The sequence below is a fragment of the Hipposideros armiger genome, unplaced genomic scaffold, assembly GCF_001890085.2.
Source record: "Hipposideros armiger isolate ML-2016 unplaced genomic scaffold, ASM189008v1 scaffold_746, whole genome shotgun sequence".
NCBI classification, from domain to species: Eukaryota; Metazoa; Chordata; class Mammalia; order Chiroptera; family Hipposideridae; genus Hipposideros; species Hipposideros armiger.
In genome coordinates, this window is record NW_017732096.1 from 480,985 (window position 1) to 503,480 (window position 22,496).

A 22,496-nucleotide genomic window follows, 5' to 3' on the forward strand; every position below is an offset into this window, starting at 1 on the left:
AACGCCTCCACTGTCAGCCAATGAGGAGCGGAGACCGCGTCGGGATTTTTTTCGCTCATTGGGTCGTGCTGGCTCCGCCCCGCGGTGAACGCAACTCCCCCATCCCGCAGATAAAGTCCGCCACAGAACCACTGAGTCCGCCTTTTGTGTGCTTGCTTCTGGCTCTACGCCGTTCCTTTTGCTCCCTACTGACTGACTCTCCTGTGTCTCTTTCCAGCCCTCACGCACCGGTTCCCTAGTTTTATCTTCCTCGCTCTTTTCCTGTCTTCTTCCTTCTCAACTCAGCATGCAGAGCAAAGACGTCTCCCCACACGGTTTCCTGCCCAGCTTCCAACATTTCGCCACGCAGGCCATCCATGAGGGCCAGGAACCAGAGCAATGGAATTCCCGGGCTGTAGTGCCCCCCATCTCAATGTCCACCACGTTCAAGCAAGGGGCTCCGGGCCAGCACTCGGTGAGCTGGGTCTGCTTGGGGAGGTCCAGGGTTGGGCAGGAACAGAGAGACGGCTTACAAATTAAAAAGGCACCCAAGTAATTTATAAGATGGCTTATACTATCGGAGGCAGCCCAAAGGAATGTTTAACACACCTGTAATCCTCCTTGCAGTAAAACTTTGTATTGGATGGTCCAGTGATCATATTTCTTCTGATAAGCAGGACTAGAAGGAACAGTTTGTCCAACTTGCCATCTAGATTGCGCTGAAATTCATGTGAGTTTGGCAAATTTGCAGTTAAAAACTGAGGGTCATAACTTCTTGAATTACCTTTAACAGCAACAGTTATAAAGGTATAATGAGTCAGCTGAAAAAAAAAAAGGATTTTATAACTCACCCAGAAACAGGATCATTTCCAATACCTGTATTCAGTTATAAATAGTTACTGAGTACCTACTATGTGCTAGATACATACTTACATGTGTTATATCATGTGGAGTACATGTATTGTCTCAGATAATCTTGACAGCGCCGTCACTGTCAGCCACTGTCAGAAACTAGTCTGAATTAGATTCTCATTTTTCTCATGATAAAACTGAGAATTAGGGATGATAAGTAGCCAAAGGCCACAGGGCTAGTAAGCGGTGGAGCTGGAATTCAGCCCTGTCCTAGAACCCCACTAAGGCATTAGGCTACACACTGCACTGTATTCCAGAAATGCTAGCAATGATCTAACCTAACCCATTGCATCATTTCAGCAGTGTGGTTTAGTGATGAGTAGCACAGATTATGTAGTCAGAGGGCCTATGTTTGAATTCTTACACCACCTCTTCTGAACTGGGCGACCTTGAGCAAAATTACTTAACCTGTTCAAGCCTCAGGTTGATCCTGTGTAAATGGGGTTAATACTAGCACCCACCCCAGAAGTTGTTGCTATGTATGTTAAGCTGTATGGTACATTATAATTGGTCAGTAGTTTGGTATTTCATGGTGTTCCCATTTACACTTTTTTCATTCGATTCCCACAACAACCAAGTCAGAGGGCAGGATAGGTACAATACACTTTTTACAGAAAAGGAGCTGCCCCAGAGTCATAGATACACAACTTGTAAGGCTTATGAGAGTCTTCTTTGTTAGCCACATAGCTTTTTCGCCTTTTGGTAGCATACTTAATAGATCTTGGAGTATTTAAAAGTTGCTGAGGTTCAGAAAAAAATCAGTTAAATGAACTTGGCATGTCCAAAACCTGTTATACTTCAAAAACCTCTTTAGTGGGTGCCATGTTATATTAAGCTGAGGAAAATTCTTTTAGACTTAACCCTTTGTTTTGTGAGGTAGAGTGCTAAGGGCATTTCTACAACTGGTTTTGGATACTATTAGCTATTGTATTTTGGAATCAATACCTGTACACAGCCTGTCTTCCAAGCATGTGGTTTGTTCCTGTGCAGGGTTTTGTGAAGGTGTGGCTGCCCAAGCTTCAGTACTTATTACAAAAGTTAATCATTTAGCTATGATGTTAATAGTTAAATGTTTTCAGAGAGCAGCAGGGATGGTAAAATTCAAAAACCCCTCTTACTACCTTTAAAAAAAATGAGAAAACTAAATAGAACTTGAGTTGAATGAGAAGCATGTAATTCTCCAGTTCCATCTGGAAAGCTATTGAATAGGCAAGAAAAATGGAAATTTGCCTCTGAAATACGCTTTGTTTCTCCCCACAAAGTTAAATCTCTGAAGTGAATATTTATGGATTACTTTTCAGTGGCAGTAGCCACATGAATCCAAACTTTTTTTTCTGTCCAGTGAGTACAGCTGCAGGTCCAATCAAGAGGACGATGTTGTGGGGGAGGGGACGAGAATACCTGGAGCTTTATAAAATGTCCACTAAGCTTGTTAAAAACAAGGAAACAAACAAAACAACAAAACTTAAAACTATGCATTATCAATAGTTGGGAGCTTCTGAATCAGAAAAAAAGGTGTAAAGAATGGTTGTGTTTTGTTATGTTATAAGAAGGCAGGAGGAGAAAATTATAGGATTTCTCATCAATGTTTAAAACCTGGGTTTGAATTCTGACTCTGACGCTCCCTGTAATATTTGACTTCACTTTCCTCAAAGCAGATCATGAGGCTTAAATAAAATGACTGGGTGAATATAGCTAGTATGGTGCCATACGCTAAAAGGAACATAATACAAATGTCAGAAAAGTATTGTGTGGAGCTGCTTTGCCAAAACTTTACTCTCAACATTTTGAGTCACTTTTATAGATCCAAGATCTGATCCATGAGCATTTGTAGGACCTGTTCATTACTTCCTGTTGGATGCTAAACAGAATTGCATCACTTATTTCTTAGGAAATGAAATACAGCTTAGAATTAGGTTTACTCTGTTGGCTGAGGTGATTCCCTTCCTGATGCCCCCAGATTGATGGGTAAAGGTAAGTCCGACATAATAATAATGCTAATAATAAAAACAACCACTTATCTAGTAGTTAGCATGTGCCAGGCACCATGGAGAGGATTTATTATACATTATCTCATTTTAATCTAACTACAGTTTTATGAACTAGATATCTGTATTTTATTCCCATTTGCAGAAATTGAGATTGACTCCTGGCAATGTTAAGTAACTTAACTGCTGACATGTAACTCATAAGTGGCAGACACAGAATTCTAATCCAGCTTGGCTGACTTCAGAGTCTCTCTATACCACTACAGACACAACACTTATTCTTCTAATGGCAAGACATGTCTTGAGTAAATGACAAAAAAATTACTATGGTAGGAGAAACCCATAGTTGTAGAATTCTCTATGGTAGGACTCTGACAATAAACTTAAACCTCTTGGGATGAACTCTGACTTCTTTCCTTCAGGGCTTTGAATATAGCCGCTCTGGAAACCCCACCAGGAATTGCTTGGAAAAAGCAGTGGCAGCTCTGGATGGGGCTAAGTACAGTAAGTGATTTCCATTTCCACCTTTGTTAAGTCTGGAATCTATTCTTATATGGATAGAGAAAATCATAGAGGCACAGAATGTAGACTTGGAATGAAATAAGGATTACCTAGTTCAAAACTCTTATTTTACTAAGACATTAAATTATTTGCCCAAGGTCCCACAGCTGGTAGACTATATATATATATATATATATATATATATATATATATATATATGATTACTAGGTAAAAATAAGTGTGAATAAAGGCAAAATAGCAGAATTTGCCTTTTGGTATTCATGTAAACAAATGTACTCTTTATCTGAAGCTGTCAGTCTAAATAGAGAAAAATTAACTTAAGTGTTAGGACACAATCTAAGGTTCAGTTACCTGATAATTTGTGCCTAAGAATAGCAGCAAGGTACATTTGCAATAGGCAGGTGCCATTGATAATGTGCTTTCAGAGATTAAGAATTAATTTCTTGAATCCCGTTTTTTTTTTCATGAACGGAATGGATTGCTGTTACATCATCTTTGTGTATTTTTATACAAATGTTACCAAATGGGGGATGAATAGTAAATAGAAGTAAGAGTCTTATGAGTTTTCTCATAGCAAGAGTGGAGGAATTAGAAATGTTAATGTGAATTATTGGGTTTGTTTGGCATTTGGGGTTGTTTTTTGTTTTGGATGAGATTAAACACGAAACTGCTGAAATTTGGTACTGTATGGGCAATATTGTTTCCTGCAGAGGTATAAAGGCTGAGTTTTCACATGTCAGACACTTTTCAAGTGGGCTCCAGAAAACATGGTTGCTTTTAACTGGATGTTGAAGTTTAGCCTTCTGTGTGAATCCATTGTTGGGCCACGTACCTGCTTTGTGGAGAAGTGTAATCCTAACCTGAACTTTTCTGAGCAGACTTTACAATAAATTCATTTTTCAAGTTAATTGCATTATCCCTTCTTCCACCCACAGGTGAATTTTTTCATCAAGGTGATCTATTGATATTTTGTCAGAATATTTTCTTTTATAATGTTTAATGTGCACAATGTCAGTTATTGTTTTATTATTCATTTTTATTATGTTTGTTCAACATGAGATCACATTTAAGAGATTCCACATTAAAAATAATAATAATACTAATAATACAATTTATTAAATTTCTCAGACATGTGGTAGGTCTGATTTTGAGTTTTGTTAAATCCTTTGCTCAGTTGCATATCCATATAATTCACGAATCATATCTTGGTTCGGTTCCTTGAGTGTGAAATTTCTTTATAGAGTTTACTGTTTTTCAGCTGTAATTGAATTGGCAACTGGCCTATTATCTCATACTTTTTTTTTTTTTAATTTTTATTGGGGAATTGAGGGAAGGGGAACAGACAAGTTGCTGTCCTTTTGTTCTTCAGTCTAGTTGTGGAGGACGTTGCTTCACTGGCCCAAGTTGGTACCATCATTGCGCTCTTCCCGGTGATGCAGATCAGTCGCCGGCTTCTGGATGGCTGTTCATGCGGCTGCTGGCTGCTCACGCTGGTTGCTGGCTACACACGGTAGCCCATGGCAACCCACTGCAGCAGGGGCTGCAGCCTATGTGGTCGCTGGCAGCGGTGACTCTCGGCAGCCCAGCTCCAGGTTGAGCTGTTGTTCAGCATCTTAGCTGTAGAGGGTGTTGTCACTGGCCCTCATATGTGGGTTCCAAACAGGGGCCACTGGGCCGGCCCAAGGAAATAATTCTTTATAAAAGTCTGAGATAGGGCCGGCCGAGTGGCGCATTGGTTAAGAGCTGGCTTGGGATGCCAGAGGGCCCCAGTTCGGGTCCCACATATGAGGGCCAGTGACACCGCCCTCTACAGCTAAGATGCTGAACAACAGCTCAACCTGGAGCTGGGCTGCCGAGAGTCACTGGCACCAGTGATCACGTAGGCTGCAGCCCCTGCTGCAGTGGGTTGCCATGGGCTACCGTGTGTAGCCAGCAGCCAGCGTGAGCAGCCAGCAGCCACGTGAGCTGCCGTCCAGAAGCCAGTGACTGATCTGCCTCGCCTGGGAAGAGCGCAATGATGGTGCCAACTTGGCCCAGTGAAGCAACGTCCTCCACAACTAGACTGAAGAACAAAAGGACAGCAACTTGTCTGTTCCCCTTCCCCCAATTCCCCAGCACTGTTCCCATCCCCCAAATCCCCAATAAAAATCTTAAAAAAAAAAAATTATTTTCTTGAAGTGTTTCAGAGAAATGTTACAACCAAAGCAGAATTATATATATTTTTTTATTTTAAAGATATTTTATCTTTGAAATGGAAAAGGGGATTCTGTAGTTAATCAGGGGACTTCTGGTGACCCAGCAGTGATGACTGTCCTGTCTGCAGAGAGAGGGACATAAAGCAATTGAAGTAAATACTGTACTTGTTTTTAACCTATTGGGCTTACTCTGAATTGGTTTTTATTTTAGGTTTGGCCTTTGCTTCCGGTTTAGCTGCCACTATGACTATTACCCATCTCTTAAAAGCGGGAGACCAAATTATTTGTATGGATGATGTGTATGGAGGTAGGTGCCCACTCACATTCATGTTGCATCACCTGATATTTAAAGGTCATAAAGTAGGTCCTGAATTATGTTATCAATGTTGCCAATATTACTGACTAATTATTATCTTTTAAAGGGGTAACAGACATCTCTGTGCTGGCTCGACTTGGTAAAGGAGGAGTGTAAATACTTAAGTCCCTTCTGTGAAACTGTTTATAAGAGACACTGTTTAGTAAGAATTTTATTTAAGCTGCTGGAATGAGAATGTAGGACTTGATCAACTTTTAGACATATTCTACTCTACAAAAGATAGTGTTTACAGGGAGAGTGTTCTAATGTAATTTAATATTTTTACCTGCAATGAAGATGAGCTATAACCCAGGTCACTCCCAAAGAGCTTAGCTCTACCCACCCCCTTACTCCCCACTTACCCCACCTTTTGGTTTTAGGGAACCTTTTGAAAATCTGTTGAAAGCTGTAGACCCCTTCCACCAAAAAGTATATTTAAGATAGATACTCAGTGTCTATCATTTTAATTTCAGGGTCAAGGGGCCTTACCACCTGAGGCCCGTCCATGGATCCAAATTTAAGAACTTCCATTCTAAAGAGTGTAGATGCTGGTTATTTCAAGTGGCAAGTGGGAAGGTCAAGAAAACAGGTTGCCCTTACCTTTAAGCAGGACTGATTTTTGTATGCGAAAACTTTTGTAAATATGCATATACATTCCAAATCATTAAAATGTGACTTCTAGAATATTATGATCATTTTTATCTATTTCTTATCTGAACAAAAAGCTAAACCTGTACATTATTTGAAGGAAGAGACTCACTCTTATTAATCATTTTATCCCCCTCAGAAATTTGCAAAGTGCTGTGTGTTTTATCTTAGGTCCCTATGATTGTTGAATTGAAATGATAAAATCTCAAACCTTTAGTTATTCATATAATGTGTTATAAAAACCTCACAGCAAATATAGCACAAACTCTTGAAAATTGCTGTTAATTTTTAACACTTATATTATTTTCAACCTTATATTAACTAGGTTAAGTCTACATAATATCAAAAGTCCAGTATATTTTTGGTCTTATTGAATTTGTCTTTTTTTAATTGACTATCAATTACAGCAGTAGCAGTTTTCCCTTTAAATTTGCATATATAAAAATCAAATACAGAACAGTGTTATAAAAGAAATTCTCCTAAGTTGAATGATTTATCTTCTCTCACTATAAAACTCAAGTAGTTTGATTTACATTATCTCACTTATCTATTAAAGCCTTCAGAACCATATAACAAAAAGATTAAGAAAGTGCAAAGAGTAATAACCAGTTCTTTTCTATTACCAAAATATAATCAGATTGAAAATTTATTTTGAACATTTCATTGACATTCGTTTATTTATTTTAAATTTCAGCACTAAAAAGAAATTGTTAAAAAGAGATATTGATGGCTCAGGGAGCATGCCACTTAATGTTTGAAGAGTAGAAATTGTGTGTTTTGAGAAATTTTCTGCTTTGTGCCACTTGGTGTGGATATCAAGGGTGTTTTATTTGATTCTTTAACTTTTAGTTAAAAATCCAAGCCTTATATTCTTTACTATACATGATAGCCAAATTATTTAACCAACGTAGAATTGCTTTTAGTTCTATTTTTATTGGTGATTCACACTTCCTTATATAATTGTTTATACCTATAAGGAATGAACATTTCTTAATACAATGTTCTTCCATTTTATCTGATTCCCTTATACCTCAGGTACAAACAGGTACTTCAGGCAGGTGGCATCTGAATTTGGATTAAAGATTTCTTTTGTTGATTGTTCCAAAACGAAATTTCTGGAGGCGGCAATTACACCAGAAACCAAGGTAACTCAGTTTTTAGTTTTGTATTTTTTCCGTCATGTTTTTGTTTTGTTTTCATCATTTCTGTTTACTAGGGGGCATAATTTAAGTCTGAATAACAAATTTTGTTAGAAGCCATTGGAAACCAGGAACCAAAGTAAGATAGGTCTGGTGTCCCCTAGGTATTCTAGTATAATGATTAGGTACATGAATTCTGGAGTGAGATTCAAATTCTAATTCTGTGTCATATTTGGTGTATGATTATGGGTAAATTATTTAACCAAAGTCTTAATTTCTTCACTTGCAAAATGGGATAATTGTACCTGCTTTATAGAAAGCTAGTTGTGTGAATGAAATGAAATAAGGAACATGAAATACTTAGTACAGTACCCAATACATGATAACTGCTAAAAAATTTGTTAGCAAAAGCACACAATCCTTAACTGCATTACCAAGCTAGTATCGGTTACAGAAGTCATCACAGAAATTGGATTACAGAAAAGGAAGCTTTGCCAAGTCCCAAGACCCTAAGTGTAGTGGCTTTTTAAGGGTTCTAGGAAGACTTGAGCCAAATAATAGAAGTAGAGAATGGGCCACAAGCAATCTTAGCCTCTATCCTGGGAAGTTTGTATGCCACCGGAAGGTGTTTTGTGCCAGAGTGAATGGCATATGTGATATTCTTTCTTCGGACCTCATTTAAATTCTGCCTGGGTAAAAGAAGGATCAGTGTCTTTTATAAGTCAAACCTTTTCAACTTTTTGTTAATGATTAAAAGGTTTGAAGTGTACTCAGGATTATGTTGCAGTGGTTGCTAAAAAGTAAAAATGTTTTCTCAGCTTTGAGTGATTAAGGTCTGTTTTCAAAGAAACTTGTTTTTTATCTTGCTTGGGAGAAAAGATTCTTATTATAATAGTTGGTCTGAGTCTTTCTAAGGGAGGAGAGCAAATTGTGAGTATGTTAGTTTTTGTCAACTGAACTTTATATAGTGGCCCTTGACCAACTGTAATTAATACATTACCCTCCTACCCCCCAAAATAGCTGCCTCATCATTGAAAATACTTTTGCATATAAAAATCTGTTTTGCATTTGTTTACTTATTTTTATTTTAATTATGTTTAAAATGAGAGGGAATAATAAATTCTTACTCAGGAATAATTTTTATAGATTCTTTAAATAATTCAATTCTTGTAGAATATGCATTATTTTAACTACATTGTCTTTTCTAAAGTAAAATTCTAGAGTAGGAAAAACATTAAACCATATCTCTTGTCCATTTATATAGGTCGTAAAAAAACCCAAAAAACTATTAACCCTTTTCAAAAGAAAGCGGTAGGTAATGTCATTAACACAGTGGCACCTCGTTTAACAAATAGAATTCTCTTTTTTGATCTTTTCAATAACTCATGCATCCTGTGTGTGCCTGAATTGTGCTAGGTTTGGGAATATACAGATAAATATGATGTTGTCTCTTTCTTAAGTGAGCTGTAGCCTGCTTTTCTATTGTGTGTGTGTCACTTCTTCACTCTAAAACCCATGCTCTTCAAGTCCTGGGTACTTGTTTTATAGTATCTAGTGTGTCTGGCATTATTTAATTGATTATTAAGGATATTTTTGGCGTCACAAAGATAGTTCTTGTTAATGAAAATTCTAGGACAATCTATGTAATCTTTGAGAACAAAATTTCCAGTCATTGAACTATGTCTTTGGAAAACACCCTCTTTTTTATGGAAAATAATTGCAGTAGTTAACTTTCATACTTTCCTGCTTATATGTATATTATCTCATTTGATCCTTACAACTAAGCCTATCAGATAAATATTACCAACACCATTGTACAGATTAAGATTCGAACCTTTGAACTTCATTATCCATGCTCTTCCAGGGTAGCTTCCCAAACGGTTACAATATATGGTAGGTATGTTTGTGTGGTATTTTTTTTTTAATAAACTGTTGTCACTTACTGAATTGTTTTAGCTTGTTTGGATTGAAACCCCCACGAACCCTAACTTGAAGATGGTTGATATTGCAGCCTGTGCACGTACTGTCCATAAACATGGAGACATTATTCTGGTCGTGGATAATACTTTTATGTCGGCATATTTCCAGGTAAATGAAATAATTTTGGGGTGTATGATTTGTAGACTACAGAGACACCTGTAATTGGGTTGAAAAGGTACTAACTTACAGTAGAAGTGGTCCAATTATAATTCTTTATCTAGTCAATAATTATGATTAGATTTTATGAGTTTAAAAATGATTTTAATGTAAACAAATCCTTCCTAAAACAAACAAACAAATAAACAAATCATTTCTTTCCTTAGGTTAATATCTTATATGGGACTTTGTATGTTTTAAATGTTGGCTTAATTTAAGCGTTTAGGTTTTCTTAGGATGTGTAAACTCTCCCAAGATATGGCCTTATTTTGTGATTGTATCTGTCAGTGCCTTGCACATAGTAGAGACTTGAATGTTTACGTGCTGGTTACAAGTTAGTAATATTATTTTCCATCACGCCTCATATACTCATGCCATATATATATATATGGCATGAGTATATGAGGCGTGATGGAATATATATATATATTTTTTCAAAATTATTATTTTTTTTACTTGACAAATGTTCTAAATAAAAGGAAAAGGAAAACCGTACTCAATGACATCCCAATGTATGTCACACATTATTTATTCATTTCTTTCTAGTTTCTCTTCCCTCAGCATCTGTAGATTATGCCTAGCCCTCTATATCTTTACCTTGTTTGTGTTATGAATTTCTACTTCCCATTTCACGTTGTAGTTATAAGTATTTATAGTGCTCCTTTTAAACTGTCTTTTTTCTTACCTACCTGTCTGCATACATTTTTCCCCTCACCCAAACATTTCCCCTTCTCATTTGTCCTTCATTTCTTTCAGTTCTTTCTCCTTTTTTGCAGATTCTTCTTCCTTTCTGCTCTGCTTTGGTCCTGTTGGTAGATCGTCTTGGGATCTCTAATTGACTAGTTGTCTGACTTTCTCCTGCTTGTTCTCCCTCTCCTTTCACTGAGTAACCTGTTTCTTTTCCTTGTTAGGCGTTACCTGCTCCCAGCTCTTTCCTTCCTGCCTGTACCTTGTGGTCATTCGTATTACACTTCTTGTAGTTTACTTTTATTATGGAGAGCTCCTGAAAACCCAGCTAGTTTTCTTCAGCTCTTCAGTTGGGCAGATGTTTACAAGCTCAATTATTTATATTTTCATGCGTCTGCCTTCATGTGACTGGCTAACTCCGGGGGCAATTTGCATAATCCTGATCTTCACCTTTCTTCCTTTTATTGAGAAGGCACTACCATGTTTTATTTTCCTTTCCTGAAACACATCTTCCTGGCTAAATTGCCTTCCAATAACTTCGTGGGCCATTTACCTTACACTTATGATATACAGTTGTCCCTTGGTATCCAAGTGGTTTGGTTCCAAGATACATGTTGAACCAAAATCTACAGATGCTCAAGTCTCATATAAAATGGCATAGTATTTGCATATAACCTATGCATATCCTCCTGTATACTTTAATTATCTCTCGATCGCTTATAATACCTGATACAATGTAAATGCTTCTAAATAGTTGTTATATTGTATTGTTTAGGGAATAATGACAAGGTAAAAAAAAAGCCTGTACATGTTCAGTACAGATGCAACCATCTTAGGCCTAATTACATAGTACCTGTCAACAACGCCATAACTTTTTGTTTTTAAATCTTTTCCATCCGCGGTTGGTTGAATCTGTGGATGTGAAACCATGGATATGGAGGGCTAACTGCTATTTTTCGCTACTTTTTTATCTTGTAACAGAAAACCTGGTAAAGCAGTCCGTTTCTAAATGAAGATCTCCTGGCATTACTTATTTGCCCTAGGTGATTTCACTCTTAGATTCTTTATCTCAGGGACTCCTTACCCCATATACCATTTACAATAGGCTGGTTAATGAAGCGTAGGATTCATCTGGCTGAGTCACAGTGAGTCCTGTACATTCCCAAAGGGATGGTGTACATTGTTTTAGCCCGGGCTTGCACAGATTACTCACCAGGCTGGGCCCTCTTTCTCCTATTACCACCACTAAAATAGGTCCAGTTTTTCTACCTTTCTGAAGCCCACATCTCATCACTCATGCCAAGGGCAGTAATGGGCTTCATTTCCATCTGGATTCATTCCAGTGGAATTCATCAGAATCACATTGTTCCTAGGCAACCACATGTATTGATTGGTTCCACAAAGCAAATCTTCTGGAAAGGTCCTCTCATTGTTTTACCCTCACGAAAACTGGATATATCCTCTTTCTTGCCTGCCTTTTTGTTTTCTGGATCTTCTGTAAGTCTCACAAAAGGCAAGATGGACAGACATGCCAGCATAAAATTTTAGAGGAGAGCCTGTGGATTCACGTAGTCTGGGTCTGAGTCCTGGCTCTACCAGTTTTTCTTTTGTTTGTTTGTTTTTTTCTTATTTTTTTATCTGAGTAATCTATTTTATTTTTCTTAGTTCTTTTTCCTAACTTGTACAATTAGAATAAGGTACTGATTTTTTTATTAGGTTGGGTGAAGTATTTTATACAGTGCTTCCCTGGCTTATGTAAAATAGTTAACAGGGTTCTTGGCACATAATGAGATCAACAGATATTAGTTATTAGTTTTTCTTTTGACCACAGAGTTTACAGAGTGTTAGTCCTGAAAGATACTTTAGACAGCATCTAATTTGACTGCCTCACTTTGGAAATCAGCAAACACATATGTAGAGAGTGCTTTCAGCAATACCTTAGTAAAACATCCTGTTTTTTGGAATACTCTAAATGAAAAAGCCCCGTAGCCCCTTACATTAATACCTTCAGAAGACTAAACAACTAGTGAGGTTAAACACACACACTTTAAAGAAAATATAAATGGAAAGATGTTGATAATATATTGTTTAGTGAATAAGTTGATTCTATCAAAGACATTTGAAGAGTAAAGGATTCATTTGCAGGACAATTGGGCGAGGGAAAACAAACAAATTTCTTTATAAGGGATTGAAACTTGGCAAACGTACTGTAATAAGAGTGTATTTAAGAGCCAAGATCATAGCAAACCAAGTGAAAAAGCACAGTGTATATTGTCAGGTTTTAATGAGTAAAAATCTAAGCAGATTAAGTTGATCTTATTTGACATAACAGTTGCTTAATGTTTATGTCAACTATTTTATGTGTTTACCGAGTCATAAAATGCCAACCTCTCTGTGGTAGGAAATACATTTAAGGGCTAGGTAGCCAACTGCTCTGAGGAGACCTGATGACCTGAGTTTATCTGATATCGCTTAAAAAAAAAAAAAAGTGCCTTTGGATTGACTACTGGGTTTAATATCTTGTATTGTTATTTGGTGGGAGGGAGGAAAGAGAAAGATAATATCAGAGATCCTGGAAAATTTTAAGATGTACATATTTTTGAAAAGTTAGAATAGGAATGGTATTTGCAATAACAAATAGGCAAGGAAGAATGCATATTTTCAAATGATTTCTTATTTAAAATCAAAACCATTTGTTCTTTTCAGCGGCCTTTGGCTCTGGGAGCTGATATTTGCATGTATTCTGCAACAAAATATATATGAATGGTAAGACATGCATAGCCTATGCGTTGAATGTTCTTTTCCATGAATAGATGAAAATTGCATAGGGCTTGATATTTGGTCCCTTTTCTTCTATTCAGGTTTCTCTGTGACTTGGGTAGAAAGTAAAAAAAATTATACTTTAATTAAATATAGGATTTCATTTATAAAAGATAAAACAATGCTCATGATTTATGAGCAGAGGATTAAAATTTACTATAAACGGTTATACTTCTATCTCGCTTATAACTAAAAAGAAGCATTTACTTTTTATATGATTTTTATTTTAGGTATAGCTTTTGCTACTGTCAAACTGAATAAAGTTAATTTAAATTTATTTTATGGGGCTTTTCCTAGAGAGTTTTTTCAAGTGAGACTAACATTTTAGAAATTATAAAATGAAGGATAAACATACACTGTTTTTAACTTAAAGGTTTTTGTTTTGTTTTAGGCCACAGTGATGTTGTAATGGGCTTAGTGTCTGTTAATTCTGAGAGCCTCCACAGTAGGCTCCGTTTCTTGCAAAATTGTAAGTATTAAAACATCTGGATTATTTTATGCCCTCAGAGAGACTACATTTAATATTTATATTTTCATTAGATGTTGGGAAGTGATAGCATTCTATTAATTTAGGAAGAAATGAGAAATAGAGGTAAAAAATTATGATTTTTAGAGGAAAGTCCAAAAATTGGGTTATGAAAATATAGTTATAGCATAACAGGGCTTTACACCATGACGTCTGGGATGAGTTTGTTATTTTTGAAACTCAAATTCATTTTGATTATAATTTGTAAAGCCCAAGTGAATTTTTAGTTTTAAGGCTTAATGGATTTTAAATTATTTTTTTTTTAAAACAACAAACATTTGTCTTTCTTATACTATACTTTTTATATTTGAAATGGTGGTTAATTTGAAACGGCACTTAAGATATAAACTTAAATTTTTCAACAGGTGTCTGAACATAATTTCCTGTTTAGGTTGTTTAGTTATTGCAAGTGCAGATAGGAGTTATTTGAAGAGACTTTGTTTAACCATTGCAGCTTTACAGACACATAAGATACAAACATAATTAAGAATAAAAATATTCTTAATTAGTTAATATTTCTAGGAAATAAATATTAAAGTAACAAAAGGGGGCACTGAGGAAGGAAACAAAAACTTATTGCTTGATAAATTTATTTATAAAAAGCAGGAGTCAGGTCCATACTCTGGAGGCATATGAAGTCATAGGCTGCTTTAGACAAAAGCTAAATAGAATGTTGGTAGAACATTAAATAATAATAGAGCTGGACTGATTTTATCTGTATGTTGTAATACTTTTTCAAAGAAATAACAAGGTTGAACTATGTGCAGTGTGTCATTCGTTAAGGTTATCCAAAGGACTGTTTATGTTCATATTCGAAAAGTTATTGTGTTTGTACAGTTTTCAGGCTATTCTCCCTCTCATTTTAAAAGCCCATTTCTCTAAGCATATTTTGTGCTTCATTCTCATGCTTCTGATTTGATATATTAATCCCTAACCCCCCAAAAACCCTCAAACACTAGCTCGCTTCTCAAAGACACTATGATGAAAAAGAGGGGTGAGAGAATTTTCTGGGCCCCTCCCCACCATCACACTAACCCAGGATATGTTCATTTTGCAGCTGTTGGAGCAGTTCCTTCTCCTTTTGACTGTTACCTCTTCAATCGAGGTCTGAAGACTCTCCAAGTTCGAATGCAGAGGCATTTTGAAAATGGAATGGCAGTTGCTCAGTTTCTGGAATCAAATCCTCTGGTAGAAAAGGTTGTTTATCCTGGTATGGTAATCTGATTTCTAAGTACATATCCTTGGGATTTTAAGGGTTATCCTAACGATCCTGTTCATGTAACATTTGCTTGTCAGTTAGGTACTTTCATATATTTTTTTATGTTTGTTCATTTGTTATTGAATGCTGCCATGTGGTGCGTCAGGCCCTGTGGTTGGTCCTGTGGGGAAGAAGATAGGCATGGCCTCTGGCCTTGTGTTGCCTGTAGTCTGTCTAAAGGAGGCTTGGATGTTAGTCTTAAGCATTAGATGTTCCTGTGATGGTCTTTTGCTCAAAGGTTTGTGTAAACCTGTTCCAAGATTGCAACATTGTACTTTCAAGTTGATTTGCATATCATCTTGCCAGTCTACTGTTCTGCATTAGCTCTAACTTTTTTTTTATCTGATTTAGGTTGGGCCTTGCTCCATATCAAATTTGAGACTTGATACTTACACACCACAATTCCCCCAAAGCTCTCTTACATCCTTTTGAATTCCTTCACCTCTTACAACATCTAGGAACACTCACGTGGAGTTAGCCGACTTACATGTTACTCTTTGATATTTTATTGGTCTTTTAAATTGTGGTGGTTTTAAGTAAAGAGTTATTGTAAACTCTTTTGAGGTATCTAGCCCTGTGGTCTTGTGTGTACAGGAGAATTAAGCCTAATCCCTGTCTTGAAGGAATGTTAATAAGCCAAGGCAGAAATACATATGAGATTAAATGTCCTATATATACCCTAGGTAAAGAGCTGTTGACTTGTGTGTATTTTGGATGGAGAGAGGAGAAACATTTTGGGCTGTGCCCTAAAGAATGGGTAGCATTTGTTTAAAGGGCATGGACAAGGCATTTCATATGCATTTAATAAATGTTCATTAATTGCCAACTATGGACTGAGCTTCATATTAGGAACTGGGATCCAATTATCAACAAAAGAAATGAATTTCTCCTCATGGAACCAGGCTGGTGAATAAGATAGATATTAAGCAAGAAATTACAGAAGGATATAATTACAACAGGGAAGGGCAGTTGGTGGGGAGAATGTTCCAGATTAAAAAGATAGCAGGTGCAAAAGTCCTGAGATGAAAAAAAGAGTGCGGTGCTGCTGGTGTAAAGAAAGCAGACGTGGCTAGAGCACGGGAGGGTGGAAAAGATAGGGCAGCATGAAGCTAGAGAGAGAGACGAAGTTAGAGAGAGAGACGGGGCCCCAGCAAGTGGCCGGATGTGACCATGGTGTCAAGCTTGTTATTTAGGCTCATTTGCAGTTTACTTAAGCAAAAAGTTATTTTTTTGTTTGTTTGTTTTGAAATGACATGTTTGACTCTAAAATAAGACTTTTATTATACCTTATGATTACAGGGCTGCCCTCTCACCCTCAGCATGAGTTGGCAAAGCGCCAGTGCACAGGGTGCCCAGGGATGGTCACCTTTTATATTAAGGGCGCTCTTCAGCATGCTGAGACTTTCCTCAAGAACCTAAAGGTAAACTGTCAAATCAATTTTGAAATTGTAGAGGTTAAGACCTTTTTCCAGCAGTTCATTCTCTCTCACTTCGACCCAACTCAGATGAATGTTTTTGCAGTGCACACCCACACACCGCTTTATCATGAAATGCCTTGGGTTGGAAAATGACCTCGGTGCAGGAGCAGATACCTGAATATGTTTATTTACTTATACTTTCCAGATACTGCCATCCACTTGAGGGGGACAGAATGTGCTAGCGTGTGGGTTTTCAAATTTAGTTAAAAGCAAACCCCTTTTCCAAATGAAATACGATGTGAAACCTGAAAGTAGTGTGCAGTGAGCACAGTACACAAAGGCTGCCCTGAAATCCAGCCTAGGTGTGGCTTTCCAAACCCAGTGCCTCCCAGGCTGCCCCTGCCTGTTGGGGGGATGCCTTTGTCTAAATTTCACAGTGGCTGAAAGCTCTGGGGCCCTGGGAGAGAGGTCTGTGTAACCTCACATGCTGGGCGTACTCGGAGCTCGTGCCATTGACTCTGTTTTAAATATTATAGGTCAGAAGAATAGGATGCTGCCAGATCAGTCAAAGCCCTACTGACATCTAAAACTGTGTCTACCTCTAAAACCAATCTCAGAAAGAGATTGGTGTATATTTAATATAGTTGTGAGAGTAGTTTAAAAAGATATTTGTAAAATTCTTTGATACTGTAACACTAAATACAAAAACTGAGTTGGTTTTTTTTTTTCATTCGAAGAGGGAGTTAAATGATTGTATTAACCTAATAACTGATACATATTAACAAACTAGTGTGTGGACATGTAGAGATTTTATTGAAAGGGTAACCACAGAGCTTGGTCTCAAATGTAATAATTCTGAGGTTTTAGAGCTCATGTTAAGCATTACTTAAGTATAGGGCTAAATTAGGAAGGTATAGGAGGTACACAGAATTCACCTTTATGAACTTTTAATGTTTTAAAAGTTTCTACATAATATGTCTAATTAATGAAATCATTATTATGGATTTTATTCTCATTTTTTTCTCTGACTTTGTGGCCCAATGTATAGTTTCTTCATAATCACCACCATTTCCTGTCCTCTGTCCCAGGGCCATTTTTTAAAAACACTTATTTTGAGATTTTTGTGTTTTTGTTTTGGTGGAAGATTAAATTAATGTTTTCTTTGCCATAGTTATTTACTCTGGCTGAGAGCTTGGGAGGTTATGAGAGTCTTGCTGAGCTTCCGTAAGTATATATATATATATATATATATATATTTTTTTTTTTCTTAGTATTTTAACTTCGATGTCAGTTCTAAAGATCACTTGGAAAAGGGGTATGATAAAATCAGGAATAATTTTAGATATTTAATGATAAGAACAGAATGGCACTATCTAATCAGAATGGACTGTAACTCAATAGAATGGAGACCCTGACAAAATCTAATGGTGGCCACTTATCAGTGTCCTTTGAACTTCGCTTTAACCCATGTTCTGCCTGAAGGAGATTCCAGCAGTAATTAACTGCATGGTAGGCTCTCTGGCCTTTGGCCCAGCACTCCTGGTTCTGTCTCACTCTGCCCTGGGCGGGGAGTGGGGACTTTGTACTGGAAGGGCTGATTTCAAGGCTTCCTGAGATAGATGGGGAATATCTGTGACAAAACGCCTCCATGCCTTGATTGTCAGAGGTTTGCCAAACTAGATACCATCAAATATGTTTACTTTCTGTGCAACCTTGAATGGTTCCATTTTGTTTGAAAGGTAAACCCAAAAATCGAACTTGTTATTCCTGCACCTTCACTACCTGACCCAATTTTATCAAAGCACCAGAGGATATTAGAATATGAAGCAGCTTAAGATGAGTCAGTCCAACGAGTGATTTTACAGACAAGGCAACAAAGACCCACAAAGCTTTGCTGATTACTCAGATGTCACACAGGAATAGGTTAGCAGCCTCGCTCTTGAGGCTTTGAAATGAGGGGAGGTAAAAGCAGCCTGGATCTGGATCTGATACCTGTTCCACCCATTACTTAAACTTGAGCTTCAGCATTTTTCATCCATAAGCTTAATAATTAAAGTAATGATATTTATTTTTTGATTGCCTGTCCCACCAAGCATTCCTGAACTATATCCTGACTTTATTGTATGTTACTATGACTATATATTGTAAGTATTGCAGGGGTCAAGCAACTTCATTACTGAATAATTTTCAATGGTACTAAATAAAAGCACATGGTATGTTTCTGTCTTTTCCATAAACATTTCTGGGATAACTATGTTCTAGAAGCATTGTTTTGAGGGGTATCAGGGATAACCAAAATGTAGGCACATGTGCTGTCCTCTCATGGTAGTTTACAGTTTCTGGGGAGAGTCAGGCAATATCACAAAGTTAAAATATATATATGATGTCCAAATAATGATTCAAATAATTAAGATAACACATGAAGGTTTTCATTAGTCTTTCAAGGAACTGACTGCTAGTGAGTCTGGATGCACAAGAGGGCACACTCAGCATATGAAATGGTTTATTTTTTGTAGTCATGAAAATGTGCATTACTTTCAGGCTCTCTTAAAAGCAGACATCTACTGACGTGTTTAGGGATTTGGTTTAAAGTTGCTTAGCTCTCCGCTAGGCCATAACCCTGATGCCAGTAGCCCAGTGAATTGAGGTCAGGGCTTGTCTGTTCCGTCACCCTCCCTTCTGTCACTCTCCCAACTCAGCTCTAACTAGTGCTGCATTGGAATAAGGAAGGGAGGAAGCAGAGCCAACTGCACTGGTCTGCTTTGGCCTTCTAGCCTGAACATACGCGTGAATTCTGTGACTTTCGAAGTTACCAATCCTCTCTCAACTGCAGCGTCCTCGGTTGTAAAATGTGGTTAACACTGTGCCCAGCTCTTAGGGTGTTGTAAGAATGTGGGGAAAAAAATCCCTAAGCTAATGCTTTGATTTACACTAAGTGCCCAATAAATACTACCTACTATTATGAATTATTATTTTTTTATTAGGCACCTGCTACATTCCAGGTGATTGTAAGTGTGTTATACCTGTTCCTTCCATTAATGACTGTGATGAACTTTTGAGATAGTTATTATATCCAATTTTGATCCATTAAAAAATGAATTAATACATGCAAATGATCTAGTAGGGTACCTGCCTTCTGGTAAGCATAAGTGATCGCTGTTATTATGTCAGATAAGGAAATCGACTGTGAGGACCAGTAAGTTTTACAAGCCCACACAATCCGTATGTGGAGGGGCTGAGATTCATACCCAAGTCTGTTGGTCTCAGAGGCCTAAGTTTTTATTTCTCTGTGGATACTCTTTTTTAAGGAATTAAGGGCCTGAAATGGCATAACATTTTTAAGGGGGAATTTTTGTGTGTAAAACTTCATTAAAGTGATACATGAAGATGTCCACTTCCTCTGACCATGGCTGACATTTTCTTTCTGTGGCTCTGCAGTAAGCCAGTAGCAAACAGCTTGGGCAGTGATTTTGTTGGTATTAATAGTAGGCAGGGAAGGAAGAATGTTAGTGGTCATGTACGTGTTAGGGCTTAGTAAGACTATCAGCCTCTCCTCCATGATGCCTCAGCCCACAGAATGGCTCCCTCCTTTGAAGTCTCGCAGTCCTCACTGTCTGACTGTCCATACTGGTTTGGCATTTGCTATGGACTATATTCTGTGTTTGTGAGTTGTCATAATCTTTAGCCTCTATTTGTTATCTATGGTAAAGAAAATAACTCATTCTCCTTGGTTTCTTACTGTAGTACCTGATACAGTAGGTGCTTTCTTTTACACATGGGTAGTGTGTAGCTGGAATTATTAATGCACAGTGGCTGCTGCTAGCGATCCTGGCTTGTCTTTCACGGATCTGCCTCAGAAGGTCCAGCTCTGGATTGGTCTGTTGGTCCAGAGGGAATTAATTCTGGCTAGTTCTTGGTCCAAAATGCCTCTTTTAAGTCCAGCTGGTTGGTCACGGGATAAGTGGTTTCTGGCCAAGGCGTCATCCAGGCAAAGTGTTAAACTCCACCCACTGGAGGCTTTCTTTCCCTCCTGCCTGATCGGTACCTTCACTGTCTGGATTGAGTATACCTTACTGATGGTGTAAAAATGATAAAAGACCTTGGTTTTCACTTAAATTCATGACTAGAAAAGATAGTTTTAACAATTGATTTTTTTTTGCCTGTGAAAAGTTACAGGCATATGAGAAATCTGATGTTTTGAGTAGAAAAAACTTGACGATAATTGCAATTTATGAGACAGGCTTATGCTACACTGATAGAATATAGTGATCCAAAATGTGCTCTCTCTGTCCTCCAGGGCAATCATGACCCATGCATCAGTGCCTAAGAGCCACAGAGATGCCCTTGGGATTAGTGACACACTGATTCGGCTCTCTGTGGGCTTAGAGGATAAAGAAGACCTGCTGGAAGACCTAAATCAAGCTTTGAAGGCAGCAGTAAGTTTTATGATTTTAGTGTTTGTGTGGGAGGTGTGTGTGCACGTGTGTGCGCGCTTAGCCTTGGGGCTGGGACGCTATTTATAAAGAGAGGCCTTGCTATGAACTCTTAAATTTTTTTCTCTCCTCTTCCTACAAGAGACTAGGTATATGAATGTACAGGGAACTCAGTGCAGGTTTAAAAGATGGTAATATTCAGAAGAGTCCTTGGAGGAAGTGAAGTCTTTGCCTGTAGGTTTAATAACCTGTTTTTCTTGCACACTGTTATTACAGCACCGTCCAAATGCAAATTGAACCGAGCATTCCAGCACTGCTATTAGAAGTTGCTTCCTGAGGGAACAAATCTTCTGAATAAATGAAAGCACTATTAATGAACCTTTGCAGAATGTTCAAGTGAAATTTTAAGGCACCTCAGTACCTTTGACAACGGTAACCTTCCAGGAACCCTCCCTGTTGAAAACAGTTTTCCCTGTCCCTACTGTCATTGACAGGTGAATTCTGTTAGTATGTTCTTTGTTAATTGTGGTATACGTGCGCCTCTGAAGGAGGCGAGACTTGTGTTACTTTTTGGGGTTGTGTTCTTTTTTCATCGCTTAAGATTTATATTGATCATGTTTACAATATAATGGTAATTCATTTTTGATGTTTTCTGAAGAATTTAAATTATTAAATGAATATTTTTAAGTCAAATGTGATTTTAGTATATTGTTGAAAACAGCACTCAAAGCGATGGTTTACACTTAATTACCACATGCCAAAAATCAAATGGTTGGAAAGTCTACTGTGGAATTCTATTGACTTTAAGGTTGTATTTACTATTTTAAAAAAATAAATAAATTCAATTATCAAATGCATTCCATTGTGATACTTCTATATATGAAATTAACTTGTATTCCTGGGCCCTTTTAATTCCCAACTTTTAGAAGTCTTGGCCACTTATGTTAATTTTTATAAATTCAATTGTATAACCATCATAGCCAAATCTTCTTGTTTGCAGATTAGTTATTTTAATTCTATTCACCGCAGGTCAAAAGCCACTTTCATGGACAGGAATAGTACTTTTCATATTTTTATCTGAAACAGTAAATTTGTGAGGCTAAAGGAAAAACTGCTTAACACAGAATCTTTTATAGTTTAAGTGCATAGCAAGTTATTGTCAATAAGTCTTAAGTCAAATAATTAGATTTTTAAAATTGTTTTTATACTAAAGGCTTTCAGTCATTTGTTTGCTATCACCATTTATTTCAGTTAAAATATGTGTTTCATTGAACTTGATTAATAACAGTACTGGGTAGGAGGAGCATATTTAAGGATACATTCTATGTATTCTGTGTATTATCCACATTCTGAATTATATGTATACAGCCTGGAAATTCTGTCTGTAGGCAGCAGCATTTGAGTCAGGTCATATCCTACTGTGGTTTCCAGACGACCTGATTTCTCATAATTTCAGGACCTTAGGGCTATGGAAATCAAT

At 37.2% G+C, this 22,496-nt stretch overlaps 1 protein-coding gene across 1 annotated transcript; it reads left to right on the forward strand.

Annotated features, from left to right (window-relative positions):
• The first annotated feature begins 108 nt into the window (after positions 1-108).
• On the forward strand, positions 109-21,873 carry CTH (cystathionine gamma-lyase). The gene is given in 13 exon segments (XM_019628084.1): positions 109-454; positions 3,302-3,383; positions 5,808-5,903; positions 7,635-7,744; positions 9,695-9,826; positions 13,268-13,315; positions 13,318-13,327; positions 13,773-13,850; positions 14,965-15,117; positions 16,465-16,586; positions 17,755-17,807; positions 20,881-21,019; positions 21,293-21,873. Coding segments are annotated over 13 exon segments (1,212 nt in total). The 5' UTR covers positions 109-286; the 3' UTR covers positions 21,314-21,873.
• The last annotated feature ends 623 nt before the right edge of the window (positions 21,874-22,496 follow it).